Below are 20,870 nucleotides of genomic sequence, written 5' to 3' on the forward strand. Positions count from 1 at the left end.
ATTCCAAAGGAGAAAGTGAAGCTGGTGACTTTTCAGTCCTCTCTCACTTAAATCCAATTCATTTGCTTGTCATGGCATCACTTCCTTGATGTCAAGGTTCTCTTTGAGAAAGAAAGACAAACAACAACAACAACAATTCATTTAATCAATCTTTGCCTCAATTTCTTTGTCCATGAATTAGGAAACATGCTCACTCCACCTGCCCCATAAAGTTATTATTCTGTTCAGAGGTTTTCTGCGATGGATCTGGGTCTTTGGTTTCCCTGATGTAGAAAAATTGCTTGTGTCAAAAAAGGTTGAGTGACTTGCCCATGGTCAAAAGACTAGTTTGTGTTGGAAATAAGAATTTGGAGCCAAGTCTTCCTGAATCCAAGACCAGCCCTCTACCCATGTGGCTTCCCCAAAGGTCAATGAGGATCTCAATAAATTAACAGGAAGCCATTATCCAAATGCAATGTGTTATTGTTATAGCATTATGATTATCATCATCATCAAACTTCATGAAACCATCCTTCAAACATATCATTAATTAGCTTTTCCACTTTTGATCCTTTGTGTAGAGTAAAAATGGGCCATCATACCATTAGCAAGCCTTGCCCATTCTGTGATTGGGAGGAAGGACGTAAAAATCAGGGGGAATAGTGTTCATGGTCCATAATAAATAAAAAAAACATGCAAATTGAGTTTTGACTTTTTTGTCCTCCTTAGTTCAAGATTTATTATCTGAGGATCATGGATGTAGTCTTCCAGCAACACCACAGTCCATTTCAGATCTGAAATCTCTAGCTACTGCCTTGTTAGAGACAATCCATGAGAAAAATATGGTCATTCAGCACCAAAGGCAGACCAACAAGTAAGTACTTGAATTGAAGTGTCCAAACACCCAGGAAAACCATGAAACTCAAAAAATATTTCTTAAGTACCTAATATATATTAAGTTCAAGGTACTGCATGTAGTAGTAGTAGTAGTAATAATACTACTAATAATAAATAGCCAGCATTTATATAGCACATAGAAGTTTGCAAAGAATTTTATGCCAGCAAACAGAATGGTTTTCTGTCTATCTTGAAGACATGGAGTCCATGGACATATTTTAGAGGATCTGTGAACTAATATAGAGGAAAAATTATATCTTTATTTCCATATAATTAGGTTTTTAAAAATCTTATATATTTTTATTTTGTTATTTTTAGCAAACATTTCTTATTTATGTCTTATCATAATTAAACAATTAAAAAAGAAAAAACCCTTTAAAACAAATATGCATAGTCAAATGGAAAATAAATTCCCACATTGGCCATGTTCAAAAATGTATCATTTGGCATTTTAAGTTCACCATCTCTCTGGCAATAGGGAAGTAACATACTTTATCTTCAGCCTTTTGTAATCCTGACTTATCACTGTTTTGATAAGAGCTCTAAAGTCTTTCCAAGTTATTTCATTTTCTGATATTCTTTTTGTTGTAGAAATTACTCTCTTAGTTCTATCCAAGTCACTCTGTATCAGTTCATAGAGGTTTTCCCAATTGTCTGTGAAACTGTCTGTTTTATCATTTCTTATGACACAACAATATTTTATTATATTCATATGCCTTAATTAATTTTGCCATTCCCTATTAGGTAGGTGTCTCCTTAGTTTCCAATTTGGGGCTATCATGAAAAGAACTAGTACAGATATTTTTGTACTTTTGGTTGTTTTGACGTATTGCTGGGTCAAAAGGTATGAATAGTTTAATGATAGCCCCTTCATCTTGGACTCTGTAGGGGCATGTCATATGGAGGAGAGATTAGATTTGTTTATTGACAGCCCCTCTAACATTTATTATTTTCCCTCTCTGTCAACTAGTGTCCCTCTTTGACACTAGGAAGAAATTCAAAATTGCTTAATTTACATTTATCTAATTATAGAGTTGGAACATTTTTTCACATGGTTTTTGCTTTTGAAGAAATTCTTTTAAAATGGCCTATCTTTTAATCATTCATCTATTGGAAAATTGTTATTGACCTTACTTTGAATTTGAATAACTTTGAATCAGTTCCTTTGCATTTTATTTTATGCATTTAAAGACATCATTTTGAGAAGGGGTTCATAGATAGGCCTCATTGGATTGCCAAAGGGGAGTCCATAGCACATACAAAAAATTAAAATGATCTTCTTAACTCTCGGGTAGCATACTGGCTCAATATCTTGTAAGAAGGATGTAAGATGGTGTAAAGGAACTGGTTTTTTTTTAATGGTGTTTTTAGTAACAAGCTTTGATTTTGGGTAACTAAATATAAGGACTCCACAAAAGCCTGACTTTTAATGTGGAGGAAGGCTGGGGACAAGGGTGGCTAGAGTCATTCCTCCAGTTTCCCCTCCAAAGTATGGAAAATAAAGACAATTATAACTGGATGAATTTTTCTTTGAAAGAGTGTAGAACACTTTGTGGGAAATGAAATAAGTTAGATCAGTGAGTGGAAAGGACAGAGGGGAAATTGAAAGTCTTCAGAGATCGATGAATAAGCTATAACTCAAAGGCATGCAAACCTTACAAAATATGTGCTACAAACCAAAATGAAAGCAAATTATATGGCCAGGAGGTTCCAGAAAGACTGAGTTTAAGGAAAAGGATGGGGACTTGGTCCTGGGGGGGGGGGGGGAGGCAGGGGTTACAACTGGAAAATGATTGAAGGTATTGTAAAAACAAAATAGAAAAAAGAAAAGATGGAGAATGAAAGGAAGATTGCACAAGAGATTAAGATATATAAAAGAAACCAGAGATCAGTGAAGGGAGACCGGCCAATCTCAAAGGGATGACAAGGGTAATTTATTGACAGAAGAAGTTTTAAAATTCCTTAAAAATGAAATCTTAACCAAGGAATGAAACAGCCAGATGCTGAAAATGCCTATATTTCTCAGGGGAGGAAGAAGAAATCAGGATATCACCAGAATAGGTAATGGTTTTGAAAACCCCTTTCATTGTTCTATTTAGGTAAGAGTCCCTAGACCAGGAAACAATTTCTATAGAGTCTTAAAGGAACCCAGTGATGGGGTGTTTTTTTTTAAACTAGTATAGTAGAATAGCAGAAGACCCCATATATTTTATCAGAGAAAAAAAATCACAATGAAGTGAGATTTTTTGAAGGTTTCAAAGCTAAACTAGATGATGATAAGAATTTATTAAGCCTCTAGAAGTATGTGCTCCCCTATCCCCCCCCCCCCCCCCGCCCCGAGAACTAAGATAAATAATGACAAACTGAACTAAAGGGACAGACTTTGGCAAAAAGTAGTGGATGATTATTTTCTCCTTCATTTTTGATTCACTTTGCCTTTGTCTCTTTCTTTTATTGTTTTAACCTTTATGGAAAGGAGGTAAAGAAAGAAGAAAAAACAGTGAATGGAAAACAGTGAATGAGAGAAGTACAATGAATTGTATTAGTGAGAAAGCACAAAAGGTAGTGGGCAATAAGGAAGACTCAGGAAGGAGCTAATCCTGAGGCAGCATTCCTTTGGGACGCTCCTATAGGAAATTTAAGTAAATCATTTTATAAAGACTTCCTTTTCAAGACTAGTTGTAATATTTGTGATTGGGAAAGGATAAAAAAAAAGTGTACTTGCTCCTTGAAGCAATAACAACAAAGGGAGGAAGGAAGTAGGGAAGGAAGGAAGGAAGGAAGGAAGGAAGGAAGGAAGGAAGGAAGGAAGGAAGGAAGGAAGGAAGGGAGAGAGGGAGGAAGGAAAGAAGAAAGGGAGGAGGGAAGGGAGGGAGGAAGAAAGGAAGGAAAGATTCCTATTCTGAAGATACTCAACTGCAACTGCATTCTTAGGATTTAAAGGGTGACTCTTACATAGAAAAGGACCAAAGTATTATTTGTTATAGAGAATTAGTTGAAACCAAATCAACAAAGGATTGTTTTCATAGAGCACCCAATGAAATGTCAAAATGTTTTTTGTAATGTAGTGACTGTTTTTGTAATGGCAGTTGCTGTAATGGGATTTTTACTAAATGCATAAGAAATAGAACATAAAATAAAATGGCTAAAAGATCCATAAAAACCCAGGGGCAAAACATCTGTAGGTGTTATTACTTCTAGAAGGTGCTGCTAAGGGTGCTGATGGGGGGAGGGGAAGGAAGTCAAGACCACCTCCTCTCCCAGTTTTGTCATTCCCATATGTTGTCACCTGGTTAAAATGCAAATGTCTTTGTGAGTAGACATTGCTTCTTTCATTGTGTCTGTCTTTATGGCACAAGTATTAGGATCCAAATCAGATAAGTATAAAATGGAGACTGCATTTTTAAAAATAATTCTGACTTTGCCTTTGTATACTGCAGAGTATAGAAAGACAGTTGACTTATTCATTTGTACTCATGAAATATATGAACTGATTTCCAAATAATAATATCTAATGAAATTCAATAAACATTTATTAAGCCCTTTTCAAATGCAAAACATTGTGCTTGTTGACAGGAGAGGGAAGTGGGGAGAAAATATGAATATCTCATTAGCATTTTGAGGCTTTCACAAGGACCCTGCTTGGAGAGGTGGCTCAGTTATTACCCCTATTTTGCAGATTAAAAAACAAAGCAAAAAACAGAGACTCAGAAAAGGGTAGGTGATTGGACCATTGGTAAATGTGAAAGCTGGTTTTTAATCCCAGGTCTCTTATCATAAAACACAGCTTCTACCCTCAAGGAGCTTATAATCTAGCAATAATTTTGTTCTTTTATTATATTTCCTGCTCTTCTTTTTGGCAAAGATAATTCATTTCAATTATTTTTGCACATAGATGATTTTTCGTATCTCTTTTCTTCTACTACTTTTAATGTATTTTTTTGCTTTTAATTTGAATCCATTAAAGAGATTTAAAAAAATTTTCATTAATTTTCATTTGCTTGAATGCTATCATTTGTTATTGTCTCCTTTTTCTGAAATGAGAAGAGGCAGTTTTGATATTAAGGAGCCAAGAGACTAAACCCAGACATGCTTATGAAGGCAGCATGATACAACAGAAAGAATACTAGATTTGAAGTCAAGATACTTTGATTCTTAATATGAAATTTGTTCAATATAGTTAGACATGTATAACCTATATTGGATTGCTGTCTGTCAAGGGGAGTAGGGAGGGAAGGGAAGGAGAGAGAAAAAATGTGGAACTCAAAGCCTTGCAAAAAAATGATTGCTGAAAATGTAGTTGGAGAAATTTATTAATATTTTTTAAAAAGAGGATTTTGATTACAATTCCAGCACGAACTTTTAATACCTGTGTGACCTTGGGTAAGTTACAGTTTCTCTGAGAGTTTCTTCATCTCTAAAGTGACAATGTCATACTAGATGACTTCTCAAGTTCCTTCCAGCCTTAAATCTAGGATTCTATGTTTTTATGTTCCCATTATAAATATTTGGGATTTTCAAACCTTCCTACTTTCAAGAAACTTTTAATTTGGGGGCACTGGACAGGTATTAATCAATCAACAAGCATTTAAATGCCAATTTGTGCCTGGTGATGGGAACACAGACAGAAGTGAAAGAGTTCCTACCTTCAAGGGTCTTACATTCTATTGGGGCAGCCAATATATATACACATATAAATATAAACCAAATCAATCCAAGGTAAAATAAAGAAAGTGGGAAGGATTTCTGTAGGAAAAAATGATTTTTAAGCTGCATTTTAAAAAGCACATAGTTGAAGGAGTACCATGTATTAGATGCACCATTTTTCAAAAACTTTGAAATCTAAAAACTGGGAGTGTCTTAAACAGTGGTTATTATAGATTTTTTTTACTTGCATATCCCACTTTTTCCACACTTGTTTTTGTGCTCATTGTTATAGTTTTTTTACTTGCACTTCCCAATTTTTCCATGCTTATTGTCTTTGCACTCATAGTTTCACACTTGTTAACAGTATATTAGGTTATATTTTGCCACATTTTGCCCAGAAATGGCTCAGAAAAGATTTTCGTACAGTGCTGAATTCAAGTTTCAAAGTAATCCAGTTTGCAAAAGGTAATGGAAATTGTGCTGTGGAAGGTAAGTTTGGTTCTCCTCCAACTGAGAAAACAATCGAAGATTGTCTACAGGGTGAAGAAACCTACTGAAAATGCCATGGCAGAAGAAGACCATGAGAGGCAAGTCAGCAAAATGGTCTGATTTAGAGAGGGAATTGAAGAGCAAAGTGGAATCCCTGTGTACACAAAGACAGCTCATGAAAAAAAGTAACTGATTCCAAAGGAGGACACAACTGGTGGTTCAGGTTCATGAAACAGAATAGACTAAGCATGTGTCCACACACTAGATTTGCCCAGGGAGTGCTTTTGGTCAACCCCAGACCAGAGCACAGTCAGGATTGCAGGCAGAGTCTCCCCTAAAATAGTGATTCATCATCAAACACAGATGAGGATGAACTAATGGATGGGAGTTTTGACAGTGATGAGGAGTTACATGAATTTTGTGATGAATAAAACTTGAGTTCAATAACTTTATACAATATGTTTTTTTTCAAATTTTGAGCCCCCAAATTAAGGTGTGTCTTAGACATGGGGAAATACAATAATAGACATTTTCAAGTGAATGTCCTTTAGGTATCTTAAGTTTAATATTTCTAAAACAGAAGTCAATAGCCTACTTCCACCCTACAAACCACACTTCTGAATTTTTAGACTCATAATCTCTCTAATCACTTCATTTTATAATGACAAGGTCCTTCTCACTCCCCCAGTTCATACATTCATTAAGTTGTGAAGTTTTATTGTTTCTACTTCCTCACCATCTTTCACATTCATCCCCTTCTTTTCTTTTTTAGTTTTTTTTGGGGGAGGGGGCAAGGCAATGGGGTTAAGTGACTTGCCCAAGGTCACACAGCTAGGTAATTATTAAGTGTCTGAGGTAGGATTTGAACTCAGATCCTCCTGATTCCAGGGCTAGTGCTCTATCCACTGTGCCACCTAGCTGCCCCTCTTCTTTCTACTCTTAACAACATTGTTGCCATGCTGTCTAATTGGCTTTCCTACTTTATTTTCTTTCCCTTGCAAATCTATCCAACACACAGTAACCAGAATGAGTTTTCTAAAGTACAAATCTCATTGTACTCAAGAAACTCCACTTGTTTCTCATTGCCTTGAAGATCAAATATAAGTTCTATTGTCTGACTTTTAATACTCTTTACTCCAACTTGACTCCAGTCTTACTTCCCAGCCTTATTATAGTTTACAATCTCTCCCACATTCTGCAGTCCATCAAGACTTGACCTTCTTGCTATTTCTCCCATGTCAGAAACTCTTTCCTACCTCCAAGTCTTTTGCATTGGCTGCAGCTTCTTCCTGGAATGTACCATATTTCCCCATATATAAGATGCACCTTAATTTTGGGGCCCAAAATTTGAAAAAAAGTATTACATAAAGTTATTGAAGTCAAGTTTTATTCATCAAGAAATTCAAGGATCTTCTACTCATAGCTTTCAGGCATCTTTTGGGCAAGTCTTGTGCATGGATGCATGCTTAGTCCATTCCATTTCATGAGCCTGAAGCATCTTCCTTTGAAATTAGTCATTTCTTTTTCATCAGCAATTCTTCTTGTCTCCTACTGAACCATCTTTGTGGACACAGGAATCCCAATGGCCCTTTGCTCTTCAATCCATCTCTTCAATTTCCTCTCTATATCAGGCATTTTGGCTGCCTTGACTCTCATGGCCTTCTTCTGTCATGGCATTTTCAGTAGGGTTTCTTCTTCCAGGGGCCAATCTTGGATTGTTTTCTCAGTTGGAAGAGGACTAAACTGACATTCAACAGAACTCACTTTTGCAAACTGTATCACTTTGAACTTGAATTCCATATATAAATCTTTTCTGAGCCATTTCTGGGCAGAATGTGGCAAAATGTAACCTAATATACCGGTAATAAATGTGAAACCATGACCACAAAGACAACAAGCACAGAAAAAGTGGGAAATGCAATTAAAAAAAATCTATAACCACTGTATGAGACACTTCTAGATTTTAGATCTCTCTCTAGGATCAGATGCATAAAGATGATAATAAAACTCCCAGTAGCCAATAAGAGATGAGAAAAAAGGCAGGATGTGAACAGGGTCCAGGACAGAGTCTTGGAGAATAACCACAATTAAGGGACATGACATGGATATGATCCAACAAATGACTTAGAGCTGGAAGAAGAGACCTTAGGAATCATCTAATCCAATATCCCCATTTTACAAATGATAAAAATAAGGTCAGAGAACTCAAGTGACATGCCTAAGGTAACATGGATATTAAGTCATAGAGTCAAGATTTGAACTCTGTTTCTCTGACTCCAAAAGCAGAGTCTTGGAGAATAACCACTATTAGGAGACAAGACTTGGATGATAATCCAACCAAGGACAGGAATTAAATAGGGAAAGGTAAGATTCTCTATCTTTATATAGATGAAGTCAGGTATTGATGGACTAAAGAATGTGTAAGAGATGTAATATAAAATAAGACTGGGAAATGAGTAAAGAGTTTTAAATGTCAGATGAATAGGACCTATGCATACTGAAGTTTTCTGAGTACCCAAATTTTATGGGGGCTAAGTAGCTTATTATTTCTTGTCTAATTTCATGATAACTTATTATAGAACATATAGTTATTTTAAAAATTAAAGTCAATTATAATCACAATTTAAATGAAAAAAAAAGAAGGATATAATCCTGGGCTGGGGTAGGGAGAGTTCAGAAGTTAGGTTTGAGTTCTACCTCTGAGCTTCCTTATTTCCACTGCTCTTAGAACAGGTGGAATTGGTGATAGAACTAACAAAGTAATGTGAATTTGACTGTTTTGCCATTAATTTTTTCGTAATTGATTTATTCTTTTGTAATGGAAATTATAAAATCATGCCATTTTTCTGGGAATGGTCCAGGAGCAGGTGTAAAATTAATAAATGGCCAGATTCTCATAAATAGTAGTCCTTCTCTGTGAGCCCATACTCCCCCTTCTGGTTTTCAGTTAGCTATAATTATTCCCCTTCCCTACTCCCACCCCATTTGGAAATAGATACCTTTTAAAAATGATAAATATCCAATAAGGAGCCCTCTTGGAGAATTACTAGGAAAACATAGGAACCAATATTTGAACTAGAACTTAGATTAAAATGCCTTTGCTGTGCTTCATTCTAAAGAGAAAAGTAATAGTCAACTGACTAAAAAAATAGCATTATTAGCTTTTTATCTAAAAAAACAATTCATTTGAGAGAGCAGTGATAGAGTTAAAAAAAATTGTAGCTCATTTCACTGATTTTTATTCCCAACCTATTTTTACTCCTCCCCAATCATCCTGCTCCCAATTATGTTATCATGTTAAGTGGTCTACACAATATGTATTTCTTGAAGACACTCAGAAATCTGTTTGTAGATTTTCACTCGTCTTCCTTTATTACCTTCATCTTGGGCACTGTAGGGTCATGTTATGTGGAGGAGAGATTAGATTTGTCCTGTTTAGCTGAATTAGGGACTGAATTAGGAGCAATGGGTAGAATCTCCAAGGGGGCCAATTTTGACTTGATATAATGAAAAACAGAACTAATGAGAGTGGGATGGGCTACCTAGAGAATCTGTGGATTTCTTCTTAAATATTTTCAAGCAGAGCGGATGACCACTTGTCTAATATTTTACAGTAAGGATTCATTTCATATGGATTGAACTAGATGGCTATTTATGGCCCTTTCAGTTTTTGACTTCTATGATTCAATAAAAGACAAGAGAAACATAGTATTTTGTTCCCTTTTGTTCTGATTCATCTTTTATAACATGACTAATATGGAAATTCGATTAAATAGTTATACATGTATAACCTATATCAGATTGCTAGCTAATAAGGGTGGGGGAGGAAAAAGAGGGAGGGAGAAAGATGTGGAACTCAATATCTTGCAAAAAAGGTGAATATTGAAAGCTATTTTTGCATAGTTGGAATAATAAATAAATTTAAATTTTAAAAAGGATGAGAGCAAGAATGAAAATGGACCTATTTAAGATTTCTTGAAATATGCTAGTATAAAGCCATTATTCCCATACCATAGTGCCTAGTTTTCTCAAGGAGTGTTATAAAATTTTGAAGACAAACTTAATTTTCATAAAATCATAAAAAATTTAGAGTTGGAAAGGACCTTTGAGACCATCAATTCAGTAAGTATTTATTAAACCTTACTTTATTCCAGGTGTTATGCTAGATGATGAGAATACAAAGCCAAAACCTAAAACAAAATGGTCCCCAGACTTAAGGAGATGACTTTCTAATGGGGAAGTTTACACTCTAAGTAAGTTGAAATGCAGTTTTAACCATATAGAGAAATGTAACACCCAGAAAACCATTCACTCTGAAGTAAGTTCAGAGGTAGAACTCAAACCTATCTTCTGAAACCCCCTCCCAGTCCAGGGTATTTCAAGCTTTTTTTTTTTTTCATTTAAATTGTAATTGTAATTGACTGTAATTTTTAAAATAAAAATATGCTCTACATTAAGTTATCATGAAATCAGACAAGAAATAATAAGCTACTTAACCCCCATAAAGTTTGGGTACTCAGAAAACTTCAGGATGCCTAGGTCCTATTCATCTGTAATAGAAAATAAATGTCCCAAATCCAGGATCAAACAGGGAAGACTGTCAAGTCATGGAAATTGCTCTTCATAAGTCTCCTATTTTTCCAAAGATACCTTTCTTTCCCCTCCCAGGGCTCTTTCAGTCCTACCATACTAGCTGGCTCTTTGTGCCCTTCTTGAGCCAGGCTAGGAGGGCAGGGACTTTCCTCTCTCCCTCCTCTAAACTAATCTTTCTCCTGGATTCTACACAATCACTGATATTCTACCCCTCAAGATGAGCCACTATCTAGCATTTTTATAGGGGCCTGAAGCTACCAATGAGAAATTGGGTGGAATCTCAAAAAATCAATGGGAAAGATGGTTTGAGACAGTATAGCCTTTTGTACTTCTGAAATCACTGCCATCTCCCTATCAATAGAGCCAGTTGCATGTCACTTGTCTGTTAACTATTTAAAGTACTTTGCAAACCTTAATATATTAGATGGCTAGATAGATGGCTGGATGATGAATGGATGAAAAATCTTAATATTAACTATATATCAAAGAGTATATGGACACAAAATAATACTGTTCCCAATTTCAGAAAGGTAAAATTTTAATTTGGAGAGATAACACAGATGGTATGGTGCCATTGCTGGGTGGACAAGAAAGCTCAATGGTCTTTAGGGTAAGGACTGTGTAAAACTGAGATACTTTTAATATTATTAGGCAACAGGTCATTTGGGACATTTGGAGATCTTGCTCAATTTGCAGCTCCCCAGCTGTATACTTGAAGAGTACAACATTGAGAACCTGTTATCAAGAACAGTGGGGAGGAACTTTTACCTTTCTCATCTGGGTTGGATTATATCAAAGGTATTTTTCATGTGGTAGTTGGAGTATCCTATGCTCTTTTCATTTTTTCTAGAGCCCCAGGGATTATTGTTACATTCTACCTTGGTCTAATTTCCTATTGAAATTGGGTCATGGCAGTACTTAGAGCCTCAACTCCTGTTGATTTCACCAATACTGGGAGACCCCCCCCCCCCAGTACTGGTAATGCAATTCATTAGCATCATAGGATCATAAATTTAGAGTTGGAAGAAATGGTGAGGGTCATCTAAAGATGATCTCATTTTACAGATAAGGGAAATTAAACTAGATTGGTGGAGTGATTTGCCCACATAATATTGTTAGTTAGTAGAAGAACCTAGTTAGCTAAGTGCTTCGATGAGTAAAGAACTACACTTGGAGACAAAAAAATTATGGAGTTTAAATGTGAATTCAAATGCTTAGCCACTTTGTGACCCTGGGTAAGTCATTTATCCTGAAATCCTTGATTTCCTCATCTGTAAAATGAGGTTGATAATGACAGTACCTAACTCACCCATCGAATGAGATAAATAAAATATTTTAGAAACCTTAAAACATCAAATAAATACTATCCATGATGATGAGGGTGATGATGAAGAACAGAATTCAGACTCAGTTCTTCTGACTCTAAATCCCACATTCTTTCCATTGTACTTGTCTAGCTTAATAAGAGAAAATTCTTTATTCCTGATCTTCTCTCATGTTCCCGTTAGTGTGACTGAACCAATAGGTTTAAAATCAGAGAACCTGAGTTCAAATCAGACCTGTGCTACTTCAGCACTGGGGTAACTTCAGGCAAGTCTCTTCTCCCTCCCTGACCTTAATTTCCTAACCTTTGAAATAAGGGCATTGGACTAGGTGATCTCTTAAGGCTCTTTTCTACCTCTAAAACCTATAATTCTTTAGAATTAAATTGGCTTCCTTCCCACCTCAAGTTTCAGTTATACCACAAAGGACTTTCAGTGTAACTTATTATTTTTCATTGTTAAGCAGATCAGAAATCTTTATAAACTGAAGTATCTTATTTATGTCTTCAAATTCAATTTGGCATCAGCAACCATTATTTCAATATGCACGTTTTAACAGTTTTCTATAGCCATAAACTGAAAAGCCTCTGAGTCCTATTTCCTATTATGTAGCCTCCCATCAGTGGATTGAGATAGGATCTGAGAAGAAAATAATGATGGCACGGAGAAAATTAGGGTTCTTAAAAATATCTGAATGTCCTCCCTTCTTTCAGGGGCATGATGGGTACAGATCATTGCATGTCTTGTCCCAAAGTCACTCTTGCTTGGTTTTGATTAATTCTTTTTTTTTCTTTGCTGTGAGGGAGTGTATGTTGTGATATATCAGAAAATTCTTGTGATGTAAAAAACAAAAGTCAATTTATTTTATTTTTTAAACATCATTTTAAACAATTGGTGGGGAAGGTGGTGGGTCCAGTTCCTTCCAATCCTGAAAGAAATAACCAGTAATGGGCTACTAGGTAAAATAAAATTAAATTCAACTGCATCCTTCCATAGAACACAAAGAGTTAAATCTTATCTTTTGTTTCCCAGAGGCAGCACCTACAGATTATCTGATCTTCTTAAGAAACAGGCATCAAATTGAACATTTTAGTGATTGCATCTCAAACCTATCAGTTGGTGAAAAGGGAACTTGGATCTCAAGGTCTAAGTAAAATATTGAAAGTGAGATTACTAAGAATGGTATTTGTTTAAGGGTCAGGAACATGAAAGTCGAATAGACCCAAAAAATGGAGTGAAAATTGAAAGTAATTGATAAAGACTATGCAGAATTTAAGACTTCAGGAAAGGGAGAAAATAGCTTTAAGTATCAAGATGAAGGAAACCATAGATGACAAAGTCAGAGAGTTTTTCAAAGCACTTAAAGGGAATATTAATTAAGAGCCAGTGAATTCATTTAGGCTAAATAAGATAAAAGTCCAAAACTCTTTCTTTTGTTTATTTATTTATTGTTTTGCTTTGGAGTGTAAAGACATTTGGAGGGGCATAATTTTGATACTTCTGAAATCTCTTGTGACAAGAGTTGAAATACTTCCTTTTAAAGTTGCTTCAGGAAAATCCTCCGAATAAAACAAAAGCAAGTTGTATGGCTTTTGTTTATATTTTTCACAACAAAGAAACGTATGTGATTAGCAAATCTTTTCTGAGTTGCTATCTATTTCTGGAGGGGGTGGGGTAGAAATCAAAGTGGGTATATAAGTGCTTGTGGCCCAAAGGCCAGCCTTGTAACCAGAAAGACTTGGGTTCAAGACCTACTTCTAATATATGTTGACACTATTGCTATGAACAAGCCATTGGACCTCTTGGTATCCCAAGTAACTCTCTTAGGCCTTAAGTTCTAGATAGGTTTCCAATATGGAGTTCCTTTCACTGATAAAACTCAAAGGTCTAGATTCCCTTAAGAAACAAATGTGGGGGACTCAGTGGATAGAGCACTGGCCCTGGAGTCAGGGGGACCTGAGTTCAAATATAGTCTCAGACACTTAATACTTACTTAGCTCCATTGCCTTGAATAAAAACAAACAAACAAACAAACAAAAAGAAAGAAACAAATGGGTATGGATGTCCACCTATGAGTGTGTATGTGTAGTATGTATAAAGGTACATATACATACATATATATATATGATATAACCATCAATTAATAAAAAGTACCAATAAGAATCACTTGAAATTATATCTTCAAATGAATTGTTCTTGAATTTAATCAATTGATTGACAGTAAGGTTACTTCAGGGAGGTCAGTCATTAAGAACATTGTTAAATTTCTTCAGAATCAGTTTATAAGTTACACAAGGAAATCAGTTTCATTAATTTGTAAATATATCTCATCTGGGGGCAAAAACAATATTATCCAACTTTATTATCAATCTGTTCTTTCAAACTCTGACTCTTTTCCTGTCTGCAAAAAATCAAATTCACCCACAAATGGTCAAATAAATTGTATTCAAATCTTATTTCTATTGCTGCTATCTGTGTAACATTGAGCAAGTATCTTTACATCTCAAGACCCCTTTTTTTCCCTCATCAAGAATATTCTTTATAAGATTCAGCCTCTATGGAGGGGGTTGGACTGGATCAGGGATGTTCAGCTTTTGTATGTCATGGAGGTCTTTGGCAGTCTGTTGTTCTATGGATCCATTTTCATAATAATGGGTATTGCCTACATTCATAATTGATGCAAATGCCAAATTTCAGTTCAAAGTTAGTGAAAATAAAGGTGTGTTACCTCATACAAGTTTATAGATCTGCTGAAATCTATCCATAGACTCCCTCAGGGGTCTATGAACCCCAGCTTACAAATCTCCAGATGAGATGATATTAAAACTCCTTTCTAGACCAACAGTCTATGATTTTGTTATCACTGAAAATGTCCAAAATAATGTTCTCAGGTTTACTCTGAGGGCAGCTCCAAAGGAAGAGAACCTAAAGTGTTCACAAAAAAGATGGCAGCATTGTAGTGAATGACACATGGTTTGTCAAGGGAATGGGACCAGTTTGGATTTATAAGTTCCGACCTGATTTAAATTCTGAGTAATAAATTAATTCCATTACTTTATAGTTCAGAGGAAGCAGAGTTTAGTGGAGAGAGTACTGTACTTAGAATTAGGAAGAATTTTCCTACTTCTGTCACATTAGCACTGTGGCTATAACCTAGGAACTCAAAATTCTCTTGAGTTTTATAGGAGACTTTTTATTTAAAGTTTTTAATAAATAACCCTCAATTTTGGTAGAAGGAGGGTTCACATTGGCAAAATCATAGATGCTTGACTTGTTGATTTGAGTATTTCCTCATTAGTCATACCATTACATAAGTAAGTATATCAAAATGTTATTTAGCATTGGGTCCTAGTCATTCTTCTGAGAAGAGTGCATTTCTTCTGACAGTCTTATAGGTTAAACTCCCTTTGAGTCATCTATTATTAGTCCAATTGCTAAAAACATTCTGCCCTTTTGCAGAATCCTAGGTAACCGAGTGGCAGAATTGGAGAAAAAATTGAGAACTTTGGAAGTCTCGGGTTTGTGGAGTCTCCCGGGTAAGTAAAAACTTCATGAAAATTATTGACTGCAGAGGTTTTCTTAGGTGGCCATCATGCCATTTGCATAAGAAATCTTAACCTTTTTAGTATTCTTTTATTAGAAGAATATCATTGCTGAGACAGACAAAAGCATTAGGATGTGTAAATCACAGGTCTAGTACAGGAAAATGTCATGTGGTAAATATAAGAAACATTCACAGTATTGCCAGAAGAAATACAGAATCGTTAATGGCTACTTGCAATGTTATGAACTTAAACTATCACTCGGAGAGCCTGGTTTTATTTCTTCCTCCACTAAATACTATGGTTTGTATTGTTTGCATGTGCTCAGTTCAATCATTAGTCCTAAAAAAGAACTGGAGGAGTCCACCGGTTGACACCTCCAAGCCCCTATGACCCTTCACAAAAACTCCAACCTGTTTCTCTTCCATTCTCCAAAGAAATCAGGTTTCCTGTGGAGGTTTTTCCATGGTTGTGAATACTTGGAGGAGACTCCTTCTGGTGTTCACTTTAATTAGCTATATTTATCCCGTTCATCTGAGAAAAGTATCCCCTTCATGAGACCACCGCCAACTAGTTCCCTTCACATTTAGCCTCTTAAACAACTTATATTTATCATTCCGCCTCTTCTTTTCCCTGCTATCAAAGTCATGCATATTTTTAGTTACTTAACCTTTCTCCACCAACCAATCTTTTCTACCCCTTAATCATATCTGTTGTTTTCCTCTAATGCATGATAGCTCCATCCATGTTCTCCTGAAAGTAGCTCAGAATGGGCAGGCATAGATAGGCTATCTGCCTTGTTGGTGAGAGTGCCCACATTGATGAGACCATAGATCCATCAAAGTAACAGGAAAAATGATCAATTTTCTTAACCGGTAAATAACAGAGAATAATAATAATAATAATAATAATAATAATAATAATAATGTTTTCTTACTCTGACTCCAAATAGTTTCATCAGATTGCTTGGGGATTGGGATGGGGAGCAGTGATACATAATTGAAAATTTCCAATAAAAACTTCTCAAGCTTTGTGTCAAAATGTATAGCATAGCTTATTCAAAGTGAAGGCTCCCTTGAGAAGTCAATAGTCCACTTAGAAGAATCTTTTGCAGAAGTGAAAGCAGTATCATCTGTGGTGACTTTAAAAAAAAATCATGGTTTTAATCTAGTCATGCAAGTTTATCATTTGTCCAGAGAAAAAATGAAATACTCCTCACTCTTTGTTTTGGTGTTGTGATAGTTTTTTTCAAAATAGCATTTATCTAAATTCCCAATGTTTTGCAAAATATGTAAAAAGATTGAAGTTGTAGAAATGAATGTTGAAATTTTTTGTTTTCTGTCTCAGCACTTTTCTGATTGAATAAGACAACAAATTAATATTTATAAAATAACAATTGTCTCTTTCCTTCTTTCTGCTGCCTGAAGGCCTGAGCTACAATGTTTCAGTGGGATTCAGGAGTAGGTTCTTTGAAATATTTTTATGACTAATTTTAGCAATAAGTAATATCATTGCATGTAAATAAATAGAAATGTGTCACCTGGATAGTCTTGTGTCCATTGGATTAAGATATTCAGTTGAATTAAAGAGTCTCAAGGGAATTGGCCTCTCTTTAACTTTCTATAAAGAACAAATATTCAATAGTAAAACTGGACATGAGGAACTTGGCCAAATGAATTTACCCTGTGGCCATGTTTGTCCTTAACACCAGCCTTAATGAAAACAGTGGGAGAAAGCAAGGGGAATGTTGGGGGGAAATCTTTTCAAATTTTCAAAATTATGTGCTGACAATAGCATTGCCTGCCCTTATGCAATGGTTGAAAGATAAATGTCAAGGTATAATAGTTTCTCCAGCCACTAGGAAAGGAGGAGGAAATGTACCTCCCTTCCTCATGTAGGTCAGTCTCTTTTGTTGAATAGTATTTCCACTTGTCTCCAATTTGACCAATTTCCACTTGTCTCCAATTTAACCAATTACAATGCCAGATATTTTTTGGTTTTCAAGTAAGAGACAAGTTAGAAGATCCTAGTCACTGTTCTCCTTACCTTGCAGGGGTTTTCAGACACTTGCAGGCTGCTTCTGATGATGAGATCAGTGCCTGATACAAACCAATCATACGCTAGTAGCTACTACACATCTATCTTATGGACATCATGAGACAAAGTGGCCAAAAAAAAGTTAATTTGATTTGACCATGTTGATAGGAGTATAGTGTTGGGCAAGACTATGCCCTGGATAGACATTATTTGTTCAGTTCTGGACACTACATTCAAGACCAGATATTAACACATATGAAATGTTGAGAGAATAATAGAAAACACAAATTAAATGCTAAATTATATAGTGATTAGGAATTCAAGAAGGAAGACATTAGTGTAAACTGGAATAGTTATGAAAGTTTCATGGTTGAATTAAAGACTTGAATTGCTCTTTAAAAAAGAAGTGAAATTTGACTGGAAAGAGGTAAAAGCTAAAAAAAATCTAATCATTATATTGAGGCAATCTGATACAGTGGAAAGAGCCCTAGACTAAGAGATGGGAGATGTGGATTCTAATCCATATTAAAATCCATATTTGGTCACCTATCAGCTAAGTAATCTTTGGCAGGTCATCAGTGCCTCAGTTTTCTCATCTATAAAATGGAGTTGAACTAGATGAATTCTAAGGAAACTTGTAGTAGATTTAAGTACATTATCCTAGCATCCTATATTTCTAGTCTCTGTTGACTACTACTTAGCCAGGACATTTCACTTCATCTCTTTGACTTCAAATCAGGATGTGAGAAGAATGGGGAAATAATATGATTTCTCAAGTCTCTCCTAGCTCTAAAGTTATCAATCTCTAATGAGTCTATGATTGAAAATTAATATCTTTTCCTCTATCCTTCCCATTCTCTCCCATTGTAGGGTTAAATTTGATTAAAGAGTTTAAGATAACAAACTTTGGGAAGAAAAAGTTCCCTCTCATTCCTCCCTCAGCAAATGATTTAGCTCTTGTTCTTTTCTGCCCAAATAAAAGAAGGTTGATTTTTTTTTCACCTTGGATAGGTCTATTTTAAATAAGTTTGACAAGAAGGCAGATCCTATATCAAAAAATAATCTGAGCATTCTGAATGTTTTTTTCTCTTTAGAGAAAATGCAGCATGGTATAATAAAAGTAGAATGGAATGATAGAGAGAGTTTGGACCCAAGGTCCAAGGAAACTCGGATTCAAATTTTGTCTTTGATATATACTTGACTATGTAACCTTTCCCTAGGTAGATCTTAAGAGTCTAAATAGTAGAAAACATGCCAACCTGCATTGATAGAATTTCCTCATCTGTGATTCCCTATGCCAGTAAAATTCCTCATCCGGTCCATATCTTTGTCTTTGGGGAGCTCATCCTTTCCTCTTCATTCTCATCAAGACATAGTTTGGTAATTTGCTGAAGAAGCAATAGCGTAGGATGGAAACTTCTCCTTTAGATATAATCCTCAAAAGACTGAGAACTCCCTTGGTTTCTTCCCTTATTCCTTTTTCAGACTTGTGTTGCAGGTGGATAGCACTTTAGGATCTGCAATATCAAGTTTGCTAAGTATGTTCTTGGGATCGAAAACCATTGGAGATCAAAGATTAACTAAGTGATAGCAGAGTCTCCTTAAGGGCTTCTTGTAAGGCTTGTTTTGTCACCTCATTGTTTCATTGGAAGCATCAAGTTGAGGAAAAAGAATATTTGGGTTTGGGTTTGGGGGTTTTGGTTGTTGTTATTATTTTCATTTTTGTTTTTGCAAATCCTAAATAACCTGAACAGAAGAGCACAGAGAAACACAGAACATAGTGCAGCAGTTGAAGAACCACATCATCCAGCTTCTGAATGCAATGCCAACATTTGCCAAGAAATAGAAAAGCAAAGCAGAAAAGACAATTCACTAGGGGCTGATTGGACAGATTTATTTTTTTAACAAAAAATTGAGTATCTGACTAATAATTAATGAGGTTCTCACTTTAAAAACCTCCTTCTCCTTTTATAGTAGATAAATTATTAGAAAGCCTATTCATTTATATTGGGTGGTAGCCCATCTGCAGAAAATATCAATGCAGAAAGTAAACCTAAGCTGGGGGAAAAAATGTGATTCCTGCTCATCTTTCTTGATCCAGTTCAAGTTAACCTGCTATGCTCAGCTTTTGTTAACCATCTCCTGACACTCCCAATTTCCCAAGAAACTGTTATCTCCCTCCTTTGAATGCCTACAGCAGGTACAGTTTTCTGGTTGAACATTTTTAGCAGCATTTTAGTTTTTTGTGGAGAAACTGTATCTCCTCCACCTTTTATCCCTCCTGCTCTTCCATTAGAAGGTAAATTATTTTCCTTGGGGGAAAAAAAGAACTGTTCCTCTTAGGGGCTTAATATGGTGCCCTGCTCAAAGTGATATTCCCTAAATATTTGTTAACGATTTTGAAAGAGGGCTACTAGCAGTGGAATTTCAAAGGGACCTGACCTGGTAATTATCCCTCAAAATAAAATGCAAAAACCCACTATAAGGAACTTGAGAATTCACAATTAGAGAAAAAAGAAAATCTCAGAAGCTATTTTATCCACCTCAGACTGGTCTAAAAGTATCTTCTAGTTAGTACCTTCCTGACAAATGATTGATTATCCAGTCTCCTTTTGAACTATTCTAATGATAAGGGACAATGCCACCACTTGTTGCTTCCCATGCAAATTTAATCCAACCCTAATTGTCAAGTTTTCTTTACCCAGTAGCAAAAGCTAGCTCTCTGAAATACTTGACCATTGCTCCTAGTTGTCTTCAAAGGCCAAACAAACAAAAATAAAAGCTTATCGCCTTCCACATTACAGCTTTTCAAATGGAATAGGCACCTGGTACCTTTAAAGCATTGTCTTCCCTAAACTAAAGCAATCCCAAATTCTTTCAACTGTTCTCTTAGGGTCTAGTCTCCAATCCTCTCCTTAACTGATTTCCCTCTTTTCACCTGTTACCATTTGTCATTATGACAACCAGATCTGAAAAAAAATAGTATTTCAAAGGTGTTCAGAATAGGTAAGAATATAGCAGGCTCGTAATATCCCTTGTTCTGGGCACTATTTTTTATTTTTCTTACATGCAAGCATATTTCTTTTTCCCTATTATAATAAAGTTAGTTTCACTATAATTAAACAGCTTTTTTTAAACCAAGGACAGGATTTTTACCCTGAATTACTATTACTAACTACTACTAGTACTACTACTAGTACTTATAAGAATAGTTAGTTATGTAATGCTTAAGGATTGCAAAGTATTTTGTATGTATTTTATTTAATCCTAACGACAATACCATGTTTTAATAACTTTATTTTATAGAATATGGAGCCTAGGCTCAGAGAAGCCAACTCATGCTCTTTGTTGTTATTCAGTCAAT

The 20,870-nt window shown here is 35.4% G+C and overlaps 1 protein-coding gene across 1 annotated transcript in view; it reads left to right on the forward strand.

Moving 5' to 3' along the window:
• Positions 1-20,870, forward strand: part of CCDC149 (coiled-coil domain containing 149) — a 150,730-nt gene that overhangs the window by 101,053 nt on the left and 28,807 nt on the right. The window contains exons 9-10 of the mRNA XM_074229693.1: positions 709-853; positions 15,387-15,463. Coding sequence (XP_074085794.1) covers positions 709-853; positions 15,387-15,463 — 222 coding nt within the window. The remainder of the gene's footprint in view (positions 1-708; positions 854-15,386; positions 15,464-20,870) is intronic.

The sequence above is a fragment of the Macrotis lagotis genome, chromosome 3 (genome assembly GCF_037893015.1).
Source record: "Macrotis lagotis isolate mMagLag1 chromosome 3, bilby.v1.9.chrom.fasta, whole genome shotgun sequence".
NCBI classification, from domain to species: Eukaryota; Metazoa; Chordata; class Mammalia; order Peramelemorphia; family Peramelidae; genus Macrotis; species Macrotis lagotis.